Source organism: Lepisma saccharinum, chromosome 2 (genome assembly GCF_977018435.1).
Source record: "Lepisma saccharinum chromosome 2, izLepSacc3.1, whole genome shotgun sequence".
Classification (NCBI taxonomy): Eukaryota; Metazoa; Arthropoda; class Insecta; order Zygentoma; family Lepismatidae; genus Lepisma; species Lepisma saccharinum.
In genome coordinates, this window is record NC_139230.1 from 110,709,128 (window position 1) to 110,733,660 (window position 24,533).

General features: G+C 36.0%; 1 protein-coding gene across 1 annotated transcript in view; it reads left to right on the forward strand.

Annotated features, from left to right (window-relative positions):
* The window catches only part of LOC145983598 (26S proteasome non-ATPase regulatory subunit 6-like), a 117,774-nt gene that overhangs the window by 89,443 nt on the left and 3,798 nt on the right, over nt 1–24,533 (forward strand). The window contains exon 6 of the mRNA XM_083116661.1: nt 23,830–23,903. Within this exon, the coding sequence (XP_082972787.1) occupies nt 23,830–23,903 (74 nt within the window). The remainder of the gene's footprint in view (nt 1–23,829; nt 23,904–24,533) is intronic.

The following is a 24,533-nucleotide window of genomic DNA, read 5'->3' on the forward strand; positions in this document are numbered from 1 at the left end:
TTGTATTGTCCGGATCCTGCAAATAACAGTGGATTCTCTCGCACATTAACTTTACACAATTCTGGCATTCATTCACTCCGCATTCCTCTTGGCAAATTATAAAACAATCGGAGAGTTGAACTTCATCTTTACCGCGCACATCCTCGCACTCGTAAAAATGTTTAATAACACAATCGTGGGCTAGTTGGTTGCCTTCATTTGAATAACAGCCCAGTAGTGGGGTTGACTGTATTATAAACCCGAGAAAGTATGAATCCCCCTCAAGCAGATTTGGCTACACTTAAAACTTGCTCAACATGCCCATATGAGCTTTTTGCTCAAGTGTGGAACCCTGCCTAATCCAAGATTTTTGTAAAAATGCCCTCAAATATTTTCTGAGAAAGTATGAACTCTCCTCAAGCAGATTTGGCTACACTTAAAACAAGCTCAACATGCCCATATGAGCTTTTTGCTCAAGTGTGGAACCCCGTCTAATCCAAGATTTTTGTAAAAATGCTCTTCGGAAAGTATGAACCCCCCTCAAGCAGATTTGGCCATACTTAAAACAATGCCAAGTTCCCATATGATTTTATTGTTTATAGTGTGTTTTTCTGTCAAAATCCCAGGAATCTTGAATTGATATAAAGCTCATATCTATTGGGTTCTGAGACCCAGTAGAGTGTGGTGCATGGTTTTTATTGCCTTGTAATAAAGGCTCGGGTTTGAATCCTGGTAAAAATGTAAAGCCTCCCCTGATGGCAAAATGTTAATATTGTTGCTTTGTAAACAAGAGGCTCGGGTTTGAGTCCTGATAAAATTTATAAGATTGAAATACATGTTGCAAAATAATATCTCCATACGTGAGATTTTGAGAATAATTATTCCTAGTTGATATACAACTCCCAGATCTGAAACCTGGTAAAAAGTGTTGTTCAACAGAGCAAAATTATTCTCTATTGGGAACCACCCGCTCAGCCATACAATAGGGGAAAAGCGGGCAAACATAATTAATTGCTTGCATGTTTTGCCGGCACGCAAGAGATATAATCTACACAGCTAGAAGGGAACATTAATGATTTTTCTGTGCGATTCACTGAAGAGGCCATTAATCTTTCTGTGCGACATGTAAAAATGTAACAAAGATTATTGAGATAAAAATACATATCTTCTGGCATAGTGGCAATGAACTGTTTTTCATGCTGAAAGCAATTCTATTCTGATAATATGAGCCTAGGCAAAGACTTAGAAAATATTATGGCAGTTCAAAATCCAATTTTGTCTGTATTAAGGTCTCAGAACCCAGTAAAATGTGGGCATATTCCATATTGAGAAGTGTTAATATTGTTGCATTGTAATCAGGGGCTTTGGGTTCGAGTCCTGATATAAGATTGAAATATATACAACCGCCCACACATAAGATATTCACTGCTAGCTGATAATACAATTGAAATTTGTGTGTTGTATAACAGCATAATAGAAGCAAATGTCTTCTAGAATTGCTCTGTGACCCTCTCATTTCTTACATCATAAACATATGATTTTTCACCTATGAGAATAACACTACATATGGTGTCATCAGGTAATGCCTCATGGAATTCACAGATAATTTTAATGTTTGTCCTGTCATTCACCACAACTTGTTTTCTTTTTGAAGTGTTGATTACAAACATGGGTCTCTGTGCTTTGAATTCATCTGGTGTGTAATACATGTCAGTATTGCCAGTAGTGACCCTTTTGAATGCCGTAAATGCCTCATATAATTTGAGGAAATCATTCTTGGACATGTCTAAATTGTAATTTTCTCTAGGGAATACCTCATTTCTGCCATTTTTAAGATATATGTTCTTGATGTTGCAGTTATCAAATCTACTTGAATTTTTTTCCTGATTATTGTGTCTCCCAGTCTGAAACAATACCACCACAAAATCAGGCATGTCATATTGAATACTGGAGAATGAATTTGTAGCATCAAACTCATAATAAGAACCAGTTGCGGGCTTCTGTACACATTGATATGTATAAAATTGCAGAGGAATCTGTGGATTTTTTATTATATCAGCTTTGTATTTAAGAGCATAACTGGCTTCATATTCAACAACTGGGATTCTTAGCTCCAAAGTTTGAATAATGCATTTGCCTTCATCAGGTAGGGTATTGGGCAAAGCTTCTCCTGTAGGGTTTAATGTGCTGTACCTCATCAAAGCATTATTATCATTGGCAGCTCTTCTAAATGTAATTCTTAAACCACCCTTCCACATAATATCTTTGTAATCTGAGAAGAATCCTGGCAACAGGCGCATAGGGAACAGCACTGTGTGGCTCTGAGATATAATTTTATCACCAGCCTCAAATCCACCTATTTTGTAGTAAGAAGCCTCGGTTTTGGATAATTTTAGTGTGGCCAAAGCTGTGGAGGTAATGCCGGGATAATCCACTCTGTTTATAACAACACCATGCTTTCTGATCTCAATTTCAGAGAACAGATGCGGCACAAAATTGTCTACCAATCTTATATTTGAATTTGCCGGATAATCTGTTCCATCCAGCTTTACAACATCAAATTTGATGTATAGATCTGCTCTGTGGGGGTGTATAAATCCATCCCCTACATCAAGATCAACCTCAATCTCTGTGTTGGGTTGATTTAAATTTGCAAATGTCCTCCTGTTTGGGGGGAATGATTGTAGCTCATAACTCTCAATATTTTCCATTTTCTTTCTTGTATGTATTTTTATTTAAATGTTAATCTCTATGATAGCAGTTGTTGTGGCTCCAGCAAAATCAACTAATTCTTCTTTTTCATTAGTGACCATCAATTCAATGTAATCTATTCTGTTGTGGCACACAGGAAAATATAATGTTGGGGATGGAGTGTAGATGATTGGCTCCATGAATTCGGAATTAGGTTTGAATGTTGCAATGATGCCGGTTTGTTTGTGAGTGCCACATTACAGTGAATATTCAGAGTCTCTATGGCTAACAATTTGGGTATATTCATAGCAGTGTGTTTGATGCCTGCTTCAAGTTTTGTGTTGTTCTCAAAGCCTAACAGCTCTCCTATAGTACCCAGATCCACTGTTTCTGTAGCAGATACAATCTCTACTCTGTGAGTGACAGAATTTTGAGTTAATACTATACCTCTGGGTAATTGAGCATTTAGAGTGGACAGATTATGTTGCCCTGGAGTGATGACAATTTTTTGATCCCCAACTGCAATTGTATTGTTGTGGTGTGTAATATTAGGGATCAAGTACATGCCATAAAATGCTCTGAGAGCTATTGTTTTGGGATACACTATATCATCATGTAATTTGAGTTTCAATATTGAATTTTGGCTGGTGAGATGGAATACTCCCATGATGTTTTAAATACCACAGGGCCTTTTGAAAATTTTCAATTGATGGTTTATTTATTTCAGACATATATCTAAGAACAGATAAACACAAATGTCCGCAATTAACATCTTTGAAGTTTTGAACACGGGCATTATTGTAATAAAGATTAGGTGATTTTAAATATTTTATTAAATTTTCAGGTGGAACACCTCCAAATGAATCAAACACAAATGCCTCATCTTTTAAATATTTAAGATAACAGATCCAGTGAGTGCCCTGATTTTTGTACTTATCCAAATTAACAATGCCACACTCTTTGTTGAGTGGTTGCTCTGGCAAAGAATCAGACATGTACACACCTCTAAAATTTTTGATGCCCAGTGGCTTGATTAAAGCTTCAATATCTTGGTTTGTAAGCGGCTCTTGTTTTTTTTAAACTTATTCATGGCTCTCTTAACACCTTTGCCTTTTTTCTCCATGGCCAGGTTATGGCGCCTCTGCTCATCTAATTCTGCCCTATTTTTCTTGGCATCTATTACTGTTTTTGCTATGGCAGCTGATCCCCCAGCCAAGCTCCCAACAGCCCCAAGTGCTGCTAAGATGGCCGGGATGGTAAATATAAATCCCCCTACATGTGATTTTTTTCTTGATTGCTGTAATTTTTTTAATTGGGGGGTACTAAGTAACAATTTCATACCATGGCCCTTTGCAATACAAGAATTTTTTTTCTTGCGCTGCTTTTTGGTTAAAAGACTATCAATAGTTTTAAGAGATTTGAGACCTGCATAAGGTATTTGATACATAACACCCTTGGCCTTCATTGTAGGTTTATTATATATATATATTCACAGCCCCCACCCCAGTTTTTGTTTGGTGTTCATAGCTATGGTGGTCCCCAATGCTGCTATTTTTTCACTCAAAGATGCATCTTTGCTTACAAATCTACCAAATGCAGCCTCTTCTAATTTCTTGCCTGCAACATGTCTCTTGTCAAGATCAGTATGTGTGTTGTATGCTATGTCATGGTCTCTACAAGCAGCATCTAGGAGATTAACACCAGGATCACCTCTGTTTAATCTATGATCTAGTTTTGTGCCTGGACCACAATACTGATAGCCTGGAATGTGTAGTTCAAATGGCAGCTTGTTTATAATGTCATTAACCAGCCCCCGACCCTCAGAAATATTCCAAAATTTGGGGGGTAGAGTATTAATAATTTTTATAAGATATCCAATCCCCTTAGTGTCATTCACTATAAAATTAGATAATTTTGTGCTTATCATGTCCATAATTCCAACCTTTTCATTGTAAAAATTGTGGTTCCCAGCATTTTCCTCCCCAGCTATCACCAATAACCTATCTACAAGTTTCCTGACATCATCAACCCAGACAAATTCTTTGGGCAGGGTGTTGTATTGTTTGATTCCACTGCCAGTCTTGATCTGTGACCATATGGGCTTGATTAAATTATTGTATTTTGCCCCACTGCTCGACTTAACCCTTTTTTGTGTGGGATCATTGTTCTGGTATAGAGCATCTGATTTTATTAATATTTCTTTGTAATATTCATAATCTTGATCTGTATAGCTGCCAGGCCTTTTCCTAGTCATCAGTTCCCACAACCCAGGTGTGCCGGGATATTTAACAAAAGCACCTTTTTCTCCGAGACGAGATTCTGAATAAACAATCAGATCATCCCCCATAAATGTTACTCTGAAATTGCCAATTCTATGTATGATGCTACCATCAAGCTCTGTGTCAGCATATAAGCCAAACACCTCATCTTTATTGTCTTTAGGTGTGGTTAAATATTTTTGAGCAAGAAGACCCAATTCAATAGGATCCTGAGTAGCTTCAATTCTTCTAGGAGCAATAGGACTAGGTGTATGAATACTGGAAAGTGGGGTGATTGGATAATCTAATATGTTCCTTGCAGCTACAGGTACAAGCTCTGTGATCAAATTTTGATTTTGCTCTGTAACAGTTTTGATATTCTTACCTAATTCACCAATAGCATCAATTATAGGCTGTTCTGTTTGTTTGTGTTTTTCATAAATTCCCCGGTTCTCTGATTTCCATCCCTTAAATCTTTTTACAAGATAATCTCTTAACTTAAGATCATCAATTATTGGCCTTTTGATGTTTATTTATTTATATTTCAATGTCTAGAAAATTGTTGATTTTATTTCTGTATTTGCCACTATTGGGTTTTCTTGTCATATCAATTGTGACAAACCCATAACTGTTCTGGTTCCAGCACCTGCTGCAAAATTTAGAAAAATCATTGTAGCTCAAGTCCCCACCTACATATTCATCATGTATGTGTTTGAGGTTGGTATGATCTTGATGAAACACACATATAAAGTTGCTGTTGTCTCGGATCAGCTGCTTCGGTATTTTAGAAAAAGTCTGTGCCAGGTAGAAGCAATCAATATTTTTGTGCCGCCCCTGTGTAAAGAAATTTCTAACCTTGTTTTGATTATCCAATATAATGTCATCAAACACAACAACAGAATTATCGAGACATTCATGAAGTGGCTTAACATCTGGTTCAAAAGTGGCAATATCCAATCCATCATATAGCTTCATCAGCTGCTGATATTTTAATTGTTCCAAGCTCTTAGAGAAGATATACAAGTGCCTGTTTTTCCAGTCTAACCAGTTGGGGGCCAATAAAAAATTATCAACCATTAGTGTAGTTTTACCACAAGCTGATGGCCCAACAATAAGACATCTAATATTATCAGGCAGCAATTTTCCATTTCTCTTATTCTGTTGTTCAGGTTCTGGCAGCCTTTTTATAACATCCCAGGTGCTCATATTATCACTTTGTTTGCATCGATCCAGCTGTGTTCTGGAAGTCCTAGCCATTTGACAAATAACTTGTTGCCTTTTCTGCGGATGATTTTTTCTATGAGATATGTGTCAGGCTGTTTAGTTTTGCTGAGTTCTTCTTCATAGAATCTGCCTTTGAGAATTTCTCCTCGGTGATCCTTTATTATATATGTGTTAAGGGTCCCAGGTTTAACTTGAACCACTGTAAATAATTCAGTGCTCCAGTTTCTTGTAAAGCCTCTTTTGAATAAGTGCTTATATTTGCTGATTCTTACTTGATCACCCACCCTGTATTTGGCCTTTCTTGTTGTTGGCTGGTATCTAGGATAATAAACAGTCCTGATCAATTTTTGCTCATCAGATGAAGTTACTTGAGAGGGTTTCATGTTGATTGTGGAATGGACCGAGTTGTTATATTTATGTAGAAGTTCTGGAAGAATATTAATCCATTTATAATTACCTTGAAGTGTAAATTGTTTATACATAAGATTTTTTAGGGTTCTGTTGAATCTCTCTACAATTGAGGCCTTGAGATCACTGTAACTCGAATAATGTTGTATTGCCTGGCTTTTAATAAATTGTTGAAACACTGAATTATAAAATTCTTTGCCATTATCTGTTTGCAAATAGCGCGGTGATCTTCCACTCTGATTGATGATTGTTCTGATGGCTTCTGTAACACATTTTCCAGTCTTGGATTTGAGTGGCACAGCCCAGGCAAATTTTGAAAATGTGTCTATCACAGTGAGTAGATACTTGTAGCCCTTGTTGATTTTGTCTAAGTTTTTCAACTGTCCACTTGACAACTCAATCAAGTCGCTTTGCCATAAATCATCTATGCCCTTTGTGACTACTGGCAGTCTCTTATAATTATGTCTGGCTTGTCTGTGTAATTCATCAACAATAATTTGTCTAGACATAATATGAAAACAAGAATATTGCAACTATGGGGTGTTCAGCAGCTGATACTGCAGGATTTTCTAAATATAATTTGTCCCCTATTTGTATTTTAAATTCCAGAGAGCCATCATCTTCAGCATAGGCTGTTTCTAATGTATTGGGATCTGTAAAATCCTCTAATTCTACACTGGTGATTTTTACTTTGTTATCAGCATTTGTTATTGATAAGGTGGGGTAGTGGTGTGCCTGTGGTTGAAGCCAATATTTGATCTTGATTGGTCTCAATGTGCCCCCAACAAAAAATTGGTAATAAAATTGTGCAGGGGACAGCATATATATTTTGCCACCTGGTGTAAATGGTGAATCATATTCTTTGTTGGGGATGCTGTACAATTCAAGAATTACTCTATGTTTTGGATTCTCGATTATGCCTGTTATTTCTTTTTCTGCTGTAAGCAATCTGCTTGTTACAGATTCAAGGTGCTCATTGATGGTCCTAACAACATCATCATGGCCTGGCTTGATTTTTATGTCCACAACAAGTTTCTTGTATTGTTGCACAATTTCTTGTAGCTGGGTGGCAAAAACAGACAGAGCATTTGCTTGATTGGATTCCATGGTTCCTAGCTGTTGCTTGATATTAGCTACAATTTGTTGCAAATTTTCAACAACTGCCAATTTTGAATTTTGAGCAGTAAGATCATGGACCTGTCTTCTGATATCCTCAAACAGGGCAGGCAGTTCATTAATATGTTGATTGGTTGGTAGAGTGGCCACTGTCTGAGTGAGATGTTTGATCTCTGTTTGGATATTCTTGATATCTTCTGATTTCAATATGCGATTCACTGCTCTCTTAATATTTTTAAGTTCCTGTGATGTGGGAAGATTTGATACTGTATTTTGCAAAGATTCAAGTGGCAATTTCACATTGTTTAATTCAGAAGCATCAGCCACATTTTGCATAGCATTTTGGAGCAGGGCTATATCTGCCTGAGTGGGTGTGGATTGTTGTAAAATTTCAAGTTTTGTTTGAATATCATCAATCAAATGATGAAAATGAGATAGTTCAGATTCAGTGTTGAGGTTTTCAAGCTTTGTGATTTGGTGCTGGACACTAACAAGAGTATCTACAATACCGGGCAGGCGAGATTGTTGTACATTTGCCAAATCACTTTGCACTGCTGCTATTGCACCATCAAGATGGGTTATGGTACTTTGAATTTTTCCAAAATCTTCATATGTTTCAAGTTGCAGCTTAATATTGGCAACACTCCGAGTTATTGCACTCAAAGCATCAGAAGATGGCAAGTTGTTCATTAAATTTTCAAGTGTCTCAATTTTTTCTTTAACCTCGTCTATGGCATTGTTCAAGGGGTCCAGATTAGGTATTTGGAGTGATTGAATCTGTTCTTTTAGAGTGGAAATCACTAGATCAAAATCTTCTTGTGATTTTATGCTTTTGACAATTGTTTGGAGCTGTGCCTGGACATTATTTATTTGTTCTTCCAATTGTTGTTTCAATTGCTCAGAATTGGTGGCCTGGGTCTTAAATTTGGCTTGAAGAGCTGCTACAGCTTCTTCTAAACTTTGAAAATTATCTAATGTTGCCAGATCAGTATATTTTTGAAGCAACAATTTGAGTTCAGAATCAATTTTAAGAAGAGGGTCCATGCATTGTGATTGCAAATTTGTAATTTCTAATTGAAGACTGGCATTGAGTGTGGTTTGTAAAGCTTGTAAATCACTTCTTAATTTCTTGACTCTGACATCAAGCATCAAAATCTCATCACTGTGATCTTCATGCCTTGTATGGCCAAATATATCATTAGGCATTTTTGTTTTAGTGGTTATTTATTATAGAGTATCTGATTCTCAATTCTATAAAAAAGGGTATAAGCTTGTCATATGATCCAGGGACCTCAATATATAAGCAGTCACCAGCAGAAACAGTATATACAGTGCCAGAAATCATGTTTGAGTGCTTAATTCTATAAATATTTCTCCCTACTGAAATCTTGACATCACCCTCAGGGGTTGTAATAAATTGCAATTGCCCACCTACAGGTAATTGGTAATGATTTAAATTATTGTTAAATATGTACAATATTTTACCTGTTTCATCATCATTATCTGTAAATATGCTGTTCAGATGAATAATTAACAAGCCACTCAGTTTAGACAGCATATCAGAAGAGGGTTGTGGTGTTGGCAGCTCCATAATAGCCTGTTTTTTGAACCCAAATAAGTTCATAGGCATGTTTATTTATTTCAAATCATGCTCTGTAATTGGGCATTGATTTCCATTTTTCAAATCACAATGCCCCCATGGTAGAGTATGTATGCCACATGATAAAATGCATCTCTTATCATCATGTGGGTCCAGGGCCACTTTTCTTACAATATTTGAAGTCAATAAGTGATCCACACTCTGAATTCTGGATTCTGATGTTTTGATTAAATTCTGGGATTTGAGGCAATTTTTATAATCCTCAAATTCAAGCTTTTTTTCAACAGTTACTTTGCCAATACCCTTGGCCTTTTTGGCAGCAACACCACCACATGTTTTAAAACTATACATCTTGGCACTTAACCCAGCAAATTCCACAATAACATCACCAAGTGTCTCATCTTTTAACTTGCCAGGCACCTTTTTGTTGTGGGGTTGAATCTTTGTATGTTCACTGGTATCAAAATATTTAAACAATTCAGGCTGTGACATATCTTGATAAACATCTTCTGTTTGAATATCAAGAATAAAACTATCCGTGTCCATGTACATCAATTTTATATTATCACCATAAAAAGGTTTCAACACATCATAATACAATGTTAACATATGTAATTTGGCCAATTCCAATATTACAGCCCCTACATAAATAGGTTTATCAAACTTAATTTTTGTTTTCTTCATGTTGAAAAGTGCCATATTTTCATCATAAATTCTTCTATAATTGAAATTAGGCTTTGCAACCAATTTTTTGCTCAGGCTGGGGTCAGTAATTATTTTAACATCGGTATGTTTTCTGACATTTTCAATAGTTTTGCCATATACAGAATTGACCATCAATTTAAACAAGGCCTTATCAAATTGGCTCTTTGCAGATGTTCGAAGCTCTGTGTTTGTATTAATATATGGCTCCAACCATTTTGAGTGCCTGAACCTCAAAACTTTGCCAACTTTGCTCACTTGAACACCATGTTTCATCAGGAACTGGAGGTTTTTGTAATATATGACATAACCCTGTTTCGGCTCCAGAGTCATCATGAGCTTCTTCTGTTTAGAGCCAGGTGAGCACTGAACCTCGGGAATTGGGGGCAGATCAGAAAATTTATTGTGCAAATCATCAGGAATTGTCAGATCAACCTCTAAGAACAGGCCATAGTCACTGTCATCAAAATCCTTAAGATACTCAATATTGAAATCTTCAACCCATTCAAGCCCTGCATATGGCAGTTTTTGCATCATGGCATGACCATAGAGGCTGTTTGCATCTACATACACTATATAATTTGATGGCCGTGCTGGATCATAATTGGGAATATGCTTGTTATTTGCTCTGGCATATCTCTGGGAACATTGCACCATCCCTCCTCTTATACATTTCTCCATAAACAGATACGTATCTTGATCTTGGATCAGATCCAATAGCTTTTTGGTGTTAAAAAACATTGCAGCCCATGCTAGACCTGGGGCACTGAAAAAATATATTGGATCCAGCTTATAATTTTGCATAGAAGATTTTCTGAATGCCTGCAATATATCAGCTAAGAGAGTGACATCAAGTTTTGAATATGCCATGTGATAATCACCAAATGTCTGGCAATTTAAATTGTTCCACATCAATTGGGCATGGTGATAATCTTCATCAGTGATTCCAGATCCTCTGATTTTGCTGTAAAACTCTTCTTGTGGTGGCAGGGAACACTCATCAAATTTAGAAAAATCTGTAACATAATCATATGGATATACACCCTTCCGCCTAATTAATTTCAGGTCCTGATTTGGAAACAAAGCACTTGTGATTTTGAATTGATCATCAGATAATTGAGTGGCCAGTGTAGCCAGGCTAGCCGATAAAATTCTGTAAGAATCAAGAAATCTTATGTGAATAGGAACACTATTAACTTTAATTATCTTGCTAATAGATATATATTTCTCATCATTTTCAGCTAAAATATTTAAATTCTGCTTGTCAAACCCCTCGTACCTGATCAAATGATGAAAATCATAATTGGATGCTCCATGGCAAAATATGGGGACAAATCTTGGTCTCTTGATCTTAATATTACAGCTATTACACAGGGCCATTAAGAATTTACCATCTGTATGAGAATGGTGTTTCACCTTGATATTTGCATCTGAAAATTCAGAATCACATACCGGGCATTTTTCTGCATTGTTGAAATCTTCAATCTGTTTCTCTGTTAAAGGCAACATGGGTTTTGATTTTAATAGAACATTAGATGCTATGTCATGGCACTCATTTTCTATTCTATGTGCAAATATTTTGATGGCATCTGGTCCCAAGTATGAATCTTTTTTAGTAACAACACCATCCTGTACAATCACATAACAAAAGCTGGAAGGTTCATGTAGCTGGTATGGTGTAATTGAAGATTCTTCAGGATCTGGATTGCAGAATGCAAGAGGTTTGAGATTTGATTCAAAATCACAGACAATATATGCTGGGTGTTCCAACAAGGCTTCAAACTTTTTGAATTTTGCATTTTCACTTGGATTAGGCATCACCATATGAACAGGTTTATGATTTTTACAGTATTTTAAATGCTCAATTAACTTATTTTTTGCAATTTCTGCACTCTCTTCACGAACCCCTTTTACCATTTTTTGACCATAAAATACAGTTAAGCATCTTCTGCACAACTTGAATATTGTATTGGATTTGTCTAGTTGTGTTCTCACTAAAGCTTCAAGATTATGTATCAGAGTGTAATGATATGTGCCATCCCCTTCAATTAAGAGCAAATCAATCGGAACAGCAGATTCATCACCAATTGTACTGATTCTGAGAGGTGCTATCAAGCAATTGCCAGTGGAACAAATAAATACATTAATAGATAATTGTTTGCCATTGATATTCCTGACCTTTTTTTCAAATTTATCAATATTCTGAACAGACATTGGATATTCTAAACCCTCCATTGCCTCATCAAAATTGTGTTCATGTTGTTTATAATAAGTTATTCTCTCAGGATGCCTTGAAACTGGATACAAAGCAGCTAAAATACACCACAAAAAGCATTTCTGGTCGGTATTTTCAATATTGACCACGGCTCTTTTGTTTTTGATATTGGCAGGTAATGGCAGATATGTAGATCCTTGTAATGGGCTGAATTCAGAAATATTAACATATAACTTGTGTGGAGAACCGCATAGGCTCCATCCTGACTCTTTTGCAGCAAATTCAGAGTGTTTAATATTCAATTGATCTATCAAACTGCTTATTATTTTGTCTGAATTTGCATTTGAATATACAGGTACAGTTTCTGTTATGTGGGGCTGTGTAAATTTTGTGCCATTTGGCTTCTTATATTGTGTAAACAATTTGAGGGAGAGCTTATAAGAGCCATTTTGTGCATTTAGAATTGCCTGCACATCAGGATTTACACTGTTCAAAAAATTATTAATACCACATCTTGGCTCTGATACAAACCGATAATCTCTTAATTGGCCATTAAAACTGCTATGGATGGGTGCATAGCATGGCTGCTTTGCAGGTCCAGCATTAACAGGTGCTTCATGCTTCCTTTTCAGAGCAGATGTAGATGGTTGTGTTGATGACTGTGCAGAGCAAGTACCTTTATGTTTATATGTGAAATATTCCATGCTATATTTTCTATGGCATTTAGGGCAAATTTTTGTGGGGGTTCTGTATTTGTCTGGATTACAAATCTTTTGATGCTTGGCCCAATTGGGGCTGGATATATTTTTATTGCATTGATTACAATATTTTTGACTTGGCATTTTTGTTGTTGTTTATTATATACAATTTCCTGGGATTCAAATCAAAACTCTATGCTGGATAAAAAATATCAGCTGGGTTCAGCACTGTGCTTTGTATATTTTGTGTGTGTGTGTGTGTGTGTGTGTGTGTGTATGTGTATGTGTGTTAATATTTTTTGGCTTTGGTATTTATATAAAATTTCTTGGGGTCCAAATCAAAAACTCTATGCTTATCTTATGACAGGTTGTAAAGCCAATAGCCTACAAGTGGAAAAAAAGAATAAATATTCATTCACACTGACCTAGCACAAATACCTGCACGGACATGCATGTCTAAAATGGCAATAACCTTGTTATGTATTGATTTTTGTATAACAGGCTGGGACAGATATAAGCCTGACCCCCTAAATATGAGTGGATTACAACAAACAAGCTGGATGTCAGGCAAAATATTGTTCAATATACCAGAAATATGATATTAAAACAAACAGGCCTGTAAGTATGAGAAGCACTGTAACAACACATCTGTTTTTCTCAACCACTCTCACAATAGTGGCTGATGCAATTGTTTGCACGCAAAGCTTCATTACTCGGGAAGCAAAAATCAATACATAACACAGTGCCAGGTCATTGCCATTCTAGAGGGGCTCTGCTTATAGATAAAAAAATTGAACCTGGCATCCAATTGAACTTAAACCTGAAGTAAATATGTATATGTGGGTATGGGTTTTTGCTTAATTTTAAGTGTAGCCAAAAAAATATCAATTTTTGACAAGTTTTATGGACAAAAATCCGGCTGATGCAATTTTTGTAAGTATGGCCAAATCTGCTTGAGGGGGGTTCATACTTTCCGAAGAGCATTTTTACAAAAATCTTGGATTAGACGGGGTTCCACACTTGAGCAAAAAGCTCATATGGGCATGTTGAGCTTGTTTTAAGTGTAGCCAAATCTGCTTGAGGAGAGTTCATACTTTCTCAGAAAATATTTGAGGGCATTTTTACAAAAATCTTGGATTAGGCAGGGTTCCACACTTGAGCAAAAAGCTCATATGGGCATGTTGAGCAAGTTTTAAGTGTAGCCAAATCTGCTTGAGGGGGATTCATACTTTCTCGGGTTTATAATACAGTCAACCCCACTACTCAGCCCCAGCATGTAATGTACTTGTAAGGAGTATACTTTTTCAAATCCTCCAGCACACAATCCTTATCGATATAATCGAAGAAACATAGTTATATAAGCACCAAATCACTCATCTCCCTGGTGACCAGCTCAATAACATCAGTTTTTACTATTCGTTTCTTCCAATCGAATAATTATCGTCCCTTCAGTTCTTTGCAGAGTACTTCACAAATGCTTCTCAGAAAGAATCTGCAACAATAACAATTCATATTGTTAGTGTTATTTTATACTATTTTTTGTATAATATTTTCAAAAAACATCTAACTGACAAAAGACTACCTGCGTTGGCATATCAATGGAAACCTCCCGTCCTAGCATGGCAAACCGCCTGAAATATCTCTCCCTTTCCCCAACTACCGAAAAATTAGGTTCGCCAGCCCCAATTTGGTTCAGTATATTGTGAGCAGTCTCTCAAAACAAAGTTGGATCAGAATATGGGTAACCGTCGAAGAAAACTGCCCTCTCGCAAAAGTTGTAATATGCACTAATAATTTCCGCTGAAGAAGAGTATAATCCCAGGGTAAAATAGGTTAAAATGGATTCGGCAGTGCTCACCGCACTGATGTTGGCAGAAGAGCTGGAAGCCATTCTTATTACGTTGAATTCAGATAGAGAACCTGGAACAATAAAAATACATATTGTTAGTGTTATTTTATACTGTTCTTTGTATAATATTTTCTAATAATATGTAAAACGGTTAAACTTTGTTACCATGATAGTAAAAAACAGATCCTCAATTATACTAAATATGAGTCACCGCCGACGCCAAAATTGCGTCTGATAACGTCATTGTCAACTGCAAAGCTCGCATAAATAGCCAAAAACGTGTCCTCCTTTGTGAATATTGTTCCAACGCATTAACTTCAAGTTCCCACGACTGCATGAATCATCCGTGACTCATCCTCGCGTATAAGAAAAGCATAAACTGCCTTAGAAAAGGGCGAAACCTGGTTCCATAATAGTATCTATTGTACGCAAATTGAAAACCATTAAGACCAAGCTCCACGGCTGTATGAATTATCCGTGACTCATATCCGGCTGAAACACATATAAGAAAAGCATAAATGTGGATCCAAAAGGCCGAAAACTGACTCCATAATAGCATCTATTATGCACTAATGGAAAACCATTAAGATCAAGCTAGCACGCCAGCATGAATCATCAATTACCCATATCCGGCTGTAACGCATATATAAAGTACAACAATTGGGTTAGATTAAGGTGAAAACGGGATACATAATAGTATATATTGTGCACTAATTGAAAATCAATAAATCAAGCTCTCACGTGCGCATGAGTCATCCATGACTCATCTTCTTCCTCCTACCCCTATATTATCCTCTTAGATAATTAACAATAGCGCCCCCCTCGATACTGAATAAAAAACCCATTAATGTCAATTAGAAGCAATAAAAACGACGCCAAGGGTAGTAATGTCTACTTTCGATTTTCGAAAAAAAAATGAAGCTAGCACATTGGTGGAATAAATGTAGTAAATTAAATTATGTAAATATGCATATAAATAGTGTTTGTGAGTGGGTTTGTAAAACTCACAATTTGAATATTTAACATAAGTTGTTCCACAACTTAAGATAAAGATAGAAAATTCAACCTAGGCAAACAAAATAACATGCTCCAGCCGCATGACAGGTTCTGTTTCGCGAGACATTAGAGAACCCTAGCTAGAAATTCTCAAGCTCAGGGCGAAAACATAATACGGTTTTTCTTTCAAAGAACTCATCCCCCCCGCCGCCCACTTTTTCTTGTGGTAAATATATCTTTGTAACTCCTAGTGTAACGAGCTCAGCGTGTGCTATAAATCACAAACCGAGTCTCGATGCCTTTTGTGATGGGTATACTAAATTGGAGGTAACTATTACACCAAACTTTTCAATGTATTTAAACGCTGAAATCCCAGATATTCACACCCTGAAATTCAGTGTCACCCCTTTCGTCGGTAGCGCTGGTTGCGGTGACAGTTGAACCACGTGATCAAATAAAATTAGGCTAACAAATACAAGATAAGGTACCACTGAGGTACCACTTCTCAGCATTACACCCTGTATACGAGACAGAATTACTAGAAATCTGACTCATAGTAATCTCTAACTGAAAGAATAAACATGAATTCACCCTCCAAATGACAATTTATTTTCATTCACCATATCACCTCGGGCCCTTTCTCCCACAATTTTTCACCTGACTAAATATCAACTGTGGTGTCTGAGGATTTGAACTCAAGTGGACAGAACTCTATACTCTATTCGTTTTCGTGATCCCTCCAATTACCAGTACCCTTGGGCAATACTTATACCCCGAGCGACCAGTACAAGGTGAACCCCCTTTCGGAAAAGTAACATTTACATTAGAACATCTGTGACCATATGATAATACACTGAGGAAGTCTTTTGGATTAATGTTAACAGTATGAAATAAGATAATATGAATATTTATTTTACTGAACAAGAAATAGTATAATATAGAGCCCTTATGACATTCGATATACCTGTAAGACTTTATGAGCAGACAACATGCAGCTATATTAAGTTTGTATTATTTTGTCAAACGTTAGCCAGAAAATAAATCTGAATATCAGCTGATTAAGCTGTATTCATTTGTTCTTGTATCTCAATATAAATAACTCGACTAACTAACTAACTCCCTAGCCTTCTTAAACCCGAAGGTTCATGGCTGCAGCAACACAGGCCTTCCATCTTTCCCTATCTTGAGCAAGTTCTATGTACTCTTTTCCATCCTACCGATTTCCCTTAGGTCCATCTCAACGTTGTCCCTCCATCTTCTTCTTGGCCTTCCTACAGGTCTCTTACCATCAGGTTTCCCAACAAGAATCCTGTAAACTCCTCTTTCCTCTCCCATTCGTGCCACATGGCCTGCCCACCTAAGTCTTCTTGATTTAATTATTCTAATAACATCTGGACATGAATACAAATTATGTACTTCTAAATTATGTAATCTTCTCCACTCACCTGTCTCCTCATCCCTTTTAGGTCCAAAAATTTTCCTAAGGATCTTATTTTCAAATACTCTCAATTTATGTTCCTCTTTCAATGTAAGGGACCAAGTTTCACATCCATATAATACTACAGGCAAAAATACTGTTTTGTATATTTTAACATTTAGTTTCTTCGATATTAAACGAGAAGATAAAAGTTTATGAAGAGAGAAGTAACATGCATTTCCTGAATTAAGCATACTTTTTATTTCCTCTTTAATATAATTTTCATTTCTTAATATTACTCCTAAGTATTTGAATTTGGAAACTGGTTCAAACGAGTTGTTATCAATAATTAGATTTTGATTATTACCTAACACTTGGTTTCGGCCTGTAAGCATATATTTAGTTTTCTCTTTGTTAACTTCCAAACCTATCTCTTTAGCAGTTTTGAAAAATATTTTAGCATTATTCTTAATTGTATTCACATCATCCCCCAGTAAGTCTACATCATCTGCATATGCTAACAACTGAGTCACACCATTTAATTTTAGTCCTTCTTTAGTTTCTTTTACCTTCCTAACAGCATATTCTAAGGCAAAATTAAAGAGCAATGGAGATAATGCATCTCCTTGTTTTAACCCATCATGAATTGTAAATTTGTCAGACATATTAATACCCACACGAATTTTACTTTCTGTTTCACTGGTGCATACTTTTATCATACTAACAAGCTTCTTAGGTATTCCAAACTCTACTAATATATTATATAATTTATCTCTTTTGACCGAATCATATGCTTTTTTGAAATCAATGAATAGCTTATGGACATTTTGATTATATTCCCACTTTTTTTCAAGTGTCTGTCTGATGTGAAAAATTTGATCTGTAGTTGATCTGTTACGTTTAAATCCACATTGATAATCAGCTATAATTTCATTAGCATATGGGGTTAGTCTTGTTAAAAGAATGTTAGATAATATTTTATATGTTGTTGAGAGTAGAGAAATTCCACGGTAATTATTGCAGTTCATTTTATCACCTTTTTTAAACACAGGAACAATTATGGATTCTTTCCACTGTTGAGGGATTTCTTCTTTATTCCATATTAAACAAATTAATTTATGAATTTGACATATTAATGAATTTCCACCATATTTAATTAACTCAGGTGGTATTAAATCAATGCCAGGTGCTTTGTTATTCTTTAGCCTTTTAATAGCATCTTTAACTTCAGTCAACTTAGGTTCTGGAACTAAAGGTTCTGCTGTGTGGACTTCATTTGATTTATCTCCTACATGAACATTTAAAAGGTCATTAAAGTAGTTCTTCCATCTATTTAGAATATCGCTTGGGTCAGCTAGAAAATCACCGTCTTTATCTTTTATCAAGTTTACTTTAGGTTGCCACCCCTTTCTAAACTCATTTACACCTTTATATAAATCTCTGATATTTTTATTTTTGCTGTTTGTTTCAATTTCGTTAATTTTGCTTTTCAAGTAATCTCTTTTTTTACTTCTAAACGTGCGGTTAACTTCTCGCTTTATTCTATTATAATTGTTTAGATTTGTATCATCAGAGTTATTTAACCACCTAAGTCTAGCCTGATTTCTTATTTCTATTAGATTATGACATTCATTATCAAACCATGGTTTACTTTTTCTCGGTTTATGGTATCCTATAGTTTCTTTAGCTGCTGATTCTATTGCATTACGTATGTGCTCCCAATTCTTATTTACGTCTGTTTCATTTATATTTTCATCATCATTTAAATCCTGCAAAATATCAAATCTATTTGACAGTTTAATTTGGTAACTTTCTTAATTCTTTCATCAGTAAACTTTCCTATATCAAATTTTAGAACTTTTAGATTTTGTTGCTTATGATTTATCACTGAGAGTCTTTCTCTTAATTTAGCAATTACTAAATAATGGTCACTGGCACAGTCAGCACCTCTATGTGTACGAACGTCAATTATACTAGTATGCCTTCTCTTATCAATGAGAATATGATCTATCTGATTATAAGTTTTACCATCTGGAGAAGACCAGGTATATTTATGGATATCTTTATGTTTAAAAGTGGTACTTTTCACAATTAAATTCTTTGAGGTTGCAAAAGTAATCAATCTTATACCATTATCATTACTTAATTCATGAAGACTTTCCTTACCAATCGTAGGTTTAAATGTCTCTTCTTTGCCAATCTGTGCATTACAGTCACCTAACAGAATTTTCATATCATACTGAGAAAATTTATCAAAGACCTGTTCCAACTCTGTATAAAAATCATCTTTAGTATTATCATCTTTATCTTTCGTTGGTGCATGTATGTTTATTAAAATAATATTACACCACCTACCCTGTAAAACTGCATATGATATCCTATCATTAATAAATTCTACTGTTTTAAGAGCCGAGATGATTATATTATTTATGAAAAAGCCTGTTCCAAAATTATGGTTTTCAGTACCACCATAGAAAAAAGAATAATTTTTAGTTTTACAATTCCCTTCTCCTGGCCACCTAACTTCCTGGACAGCTACTACATCTAATTTATACTTAACTATCTCATTAACTGTACACTGAAATGCCCCAGGCCGGTAAAGGTTCAGAACATTCCAGGTGCCTAATTTAATATCCTTATTCCTAATGAAGATCTTATCCTTAGTCCAGGGACCTCCCAAAGTAGTCCCCACCCGGAGATCCGAACGGGGGACTATTTTACCTACGGAATATTTTACCTTGGGAACATCCATGGCCTTATATTGTTGTTTCTTGACATTTTTTTTTACAGTGCAGAGTTGTCAGCTCTACGTCTAACCCCCAATATGAATGGAGGAACTACTACACAAGACAAACACAAACAAATTAGACAGCACAACTACTATACAAGACAAAACAAACATACTAGACAGCACAAGTACTACAAAAACATACTAGACAGCACAATTACAACGTGTATGATTAATGGTATAGTCGAGTTATATAGTACTCGACCGTGACTTTAATGGCCGATGGATCGGCAGAGCTGGTCCTGTAAATTGGCCTGCCAGATCACCAGATCTTACTTCACCAGATTTCTTTTTGTGGGGCTACCTAAAAGATAAAGTGTATCGAGAATTGCCAACTACTCGTGAAAATATGATAGAGCGAATTCAAAACGCTTGTGCCTTAATTGAACCAGAGGTACTTTTGAGTTGTGTACATTCATTCGAAGCACGGATCAATAAATGTATTGAAGTTGAAGGTCACCATTTTGAACACTTAATGTAATTGAGAAGTGAATGTGGTTTACTAGCCATCGAGATATCTAGAGCTAAGAATTGTCGAGTAATTTTGTATTTTCAAAATAAATTTAATTGTTTTACAACAATTTCAAGTCCTGGAACATTTTTTTTTTTTTATTTAAATGAATTGCGAAGTGAAGTACATTGGTTTTAGAGTGTGGGCATTCAAGAGGTGAAAATCTGTCGATTGGAGCGCCATCTGTCACGAATCGAAAAGGGTGTTTCGGACAAAACTTATGTATTTTTTTCCGTAAAGTCCGAGTCTGTAATGGGAGGTGGGGGTTTCTGTTTGAAATTTCGGGGATGCCCCCCGCCCCACCTACAGGAGGGGGAGGGGGTGTTCTTTTGTTGCACCACTGATCTTCCCCCTCCAAACTATCAACTTTTTATTTTGAACATTTTTTTGTAGGATGGTTTTTTTTCAAGATGTTCAAATGATTCAGGTTAAAAAAATCAAAATGAAAATTTGTCGATTGTAGCGCCATCTATCACGAATCGAAAAAGGTGTTTCAGACAAAACTTATGTATTTTTTTCCGTAAAATCCGAATCTGTGATGGAAGGTAGGGGTTTCTATTTGAAATTTCAAAGTTGCCCCCTGCCCCATCAGTGGGTGACTGCCTTTTCTTTGGGAAGTTCTCTTGTTGACTTCTAGCCACATTTAAAACCTTGCATTCTCTTTTTTTTTTGGGGGGGGGCTTTTGTCCCTCCAGATTGATGAGGTTTTAATATTCACGATCTTTTTCTGACTATAATGTTTCACTTTCTCCGACTACTGCATGTATCTTTATGTTCGTATTGCATACGCAATTTTACAAACTGTGTACTGCAGAAATGTGCACAGTAAACATCTACCAAGGTATATATTTAATAACACACTATGTATTTCTTGCTTTTTACATGCGCAGATTGATTCTTATCCAGTTTTCTCTAAGCATATATACTTGAATGAGATTATTATGTATTTCATAAGAGAAAAATTCAAACACTGTGACTCTGATTGCATTGCAAAGATTCTAGGTGGGAGCAATCTCAGCGGAACATGCAATTGTGGGAAACAATTATCTAGATTAAAAATTTAATTTCAGATAGAGCAGAAACAGCAGAGAGAGAGCAGAAACAGCAGGGAAAGCAGAGCAGTGGGAGAGAGGATTGAATCAAAAGTATGGAATTTTTTGACAGAAGATCTATTTACAAATATATAAAATCAGAATCACTTGTTGGGGATTTCAGGCATAGGTTCTCTGGACTCTCTGAGCATGACCTGTTCTCTGTGCAGAATGAAACTGAGATGCAGTGGGTGCTTTCAAGTGATTTTGCTTTTCACTACCTGTCCCTGAAATCCCTGACAAGATTTGAAATATCCATGTTCAATACATGCAAAAGAATTGTTGGATTTTTTGTGCATTATTCTGTAGAGTGTTATTATTGGCATTGTGGATTTGCAATGTATGATGATTACTGATACAACAATTGCAATAAGAATTGTTTTGTGCACAGAATGGACATAATTATGCCGCAGAGTCTAAACTGGGTCCATTATAAAATCTCAAACAGAGTTTATGTGGACCTGAATCCTCTTGAATATGTCACTACAGATGAGGGCAATTTATACCTACCTAAAGATTTTAAGCCAGGCATGAGCAAATTTTTAAAACATACAAACTTCAATGAAATTCTCATGTTTATGTTTAGGCAAAAATTTAAAAACTGTGAGCATGAATGCATATGCCTGTCACTTGAAGCACACAACATACAAAATACATGCCAATGCGGCAGGGAATTGTTCACACTGCCATTGTGCCTGTCATAATGCAGAATTTTTTTGACAGGAGATCAATTTCAAAATACATTAAATCTAAATCACTTGTTGGGGATTTTAGGCTTAGGTTCCTGAACCTGTCCGAGTATGACCTGTTTACAGTTCAGAATGAGACTGAAATGCACTGGGTGCTTGATAGTGACAAGAATTTTCAATACTTGTCACTGAAGAGCATCAGCAAGTTTGAAAAATTTATGTACAACAAGTTTAAGAGAATTTGTGGATTGTTTGTGCATCACCACACTGGGAGCTATTATTATTTCTGCAGGTTGAAATTGTTTGATGAATGTTGGTACAGCAATTGTTGTGATGGGTATGAAGATTATGATTTAGAGCTCATGGCTGATCAGAGCTTAAATTGGGTGCATTTTAAATTTTTGAACAGAATAATTTCCAATCCCAATCTGTTTAATAGGAATATTGAATTTGTGACCACAGATGATGGGCACTTGTTCAGTGCAGATGATTTCCACCCGGATCTTGTTGGGTATTTAAAGCACAAATGCCTGAATGAGCTTGTTCTGTATTTTCTGAGGCAAAAATTCAGAAATTGCAGCAGTAAGTGCCTTGCACTGTGCCTAGACAAAACCTCTTGGAATGAAACATGCAGGTGCGGGAAACAATTATCTAAACTCCCAATAATACATACATAGGTTGGTACAGTGGGAATCAATCCCGCAATGCAAACAATCAAACATGTATCCCCGGCAGTGGGATTTGGAAATAAACAGAGATTATCAGCAGCAGAGGAACAATATCCTCAGGCATAGTGTTGAACATGCCCTTAAAAAATTACAGCATTGCATTTTTGAATGTGTCATTGTCCTAGAGGGATGACACACAGCACTGATTGCACTATGTTTTTTGACAGAAGGAACTTGTCACAATATGTAAAATCAGAATCACTTGTAGATAGGTTCAAGCTTGTATTTTCCAATGTATGTGAATATGATGTGTTTGCTGTTAGAAATGAGACAGAATTCAGGTGGGTGCTTGACTGTGGCCGTGAATTTGGATGCATGCATCTGGGATTGTTGGGCAGGAAGGAACAATACATATATCTGCTGCACAGGAGAATTGTTGGGCTCTTTGTAGGTTTTTATGATTGTTACAGAAAAAATTACTGGTTCACAACAAAATACTCTGAAGCACTGTATTGTTTTAATATCCCATTTAACATACCTGAGAACTGGAAACATTTAAATTGTGATATTCATTTGAAATCTTATGATGATTTTGAATTTGTAACTACAGATACAGGCTTGGTGTTTTCTGGTGTGGATTTTGTTAGGGGAGGAAAATACATCACAAGTGTTATCAATGCAAATGAGATTATTCTGTATCTGCTGAGCCAGAAGATAAAATTTCATGATTTAAGATATTTTGAACCTTTGAGGTGCAATTTTCTGCAACCTTCAAATCTTAACATATCTATAGAGCAGTTAATGTAGGAATGTTTTTTGACAGGAGGAACCTCTCAAAATACATAAAATCAGATTCACTGCTGTGTGATTTCAGGCTTGTTTTTTTTTTGTTTTTTTTCTGACTTGTCGGGAATATGATCTGTTTGCAGTTAGGAATGAAACAGAGTTCAGGTGGTTGCTTGACAGTGGACATGAATTCAGCCCCCAAGCAACATGCAACAGGGTAAGAAATTCAAGAATCCAGGCCTCTACAATAAGCCCTGCACACCCGGCAGTTTCAACATAGAACCTGTTGAGATCTATCAACCTGCAAGCAACATGCAACATGATATGAAATTAAAGGATCCCGGCCTGTACAATAAGCCCTGCACACCCGGAAATTTCAACATAGAACCTGTTGAGATCGATCAGCCCCCAAGCAACATGCAACAGGGTAAGAAATTCAAGGATCCAGGCCTCTACAATAAGCCCTGCACACCCGGCAATTTCAACATGGATGAGCAGAGTATATATGTAGATTATGATAAAATTCCAGATGCTATTAAAATTAAGAATATACAGTAGTCATGTTGATAAATCTATGATAATAGATATGCCAGAATTGTATGATTCCTGAATCTGGGATATTTGGGAAAGGTTGAATTCACACATAAGAGAATTGTTGGGCTTCAGGAACAATTACTTGGTTCACAAATGCATGTACAATTTATATATGCCCTTTGATCAGACTTCAAACTCAATCATAATATTGTTATATGTTATTTTGACATATTTGAGTTTATAACTACAAACACAGGATTCATATATTCTGGGTTGGATTTTGTTGTGAGTACCAATTTCCACAACAGGGATT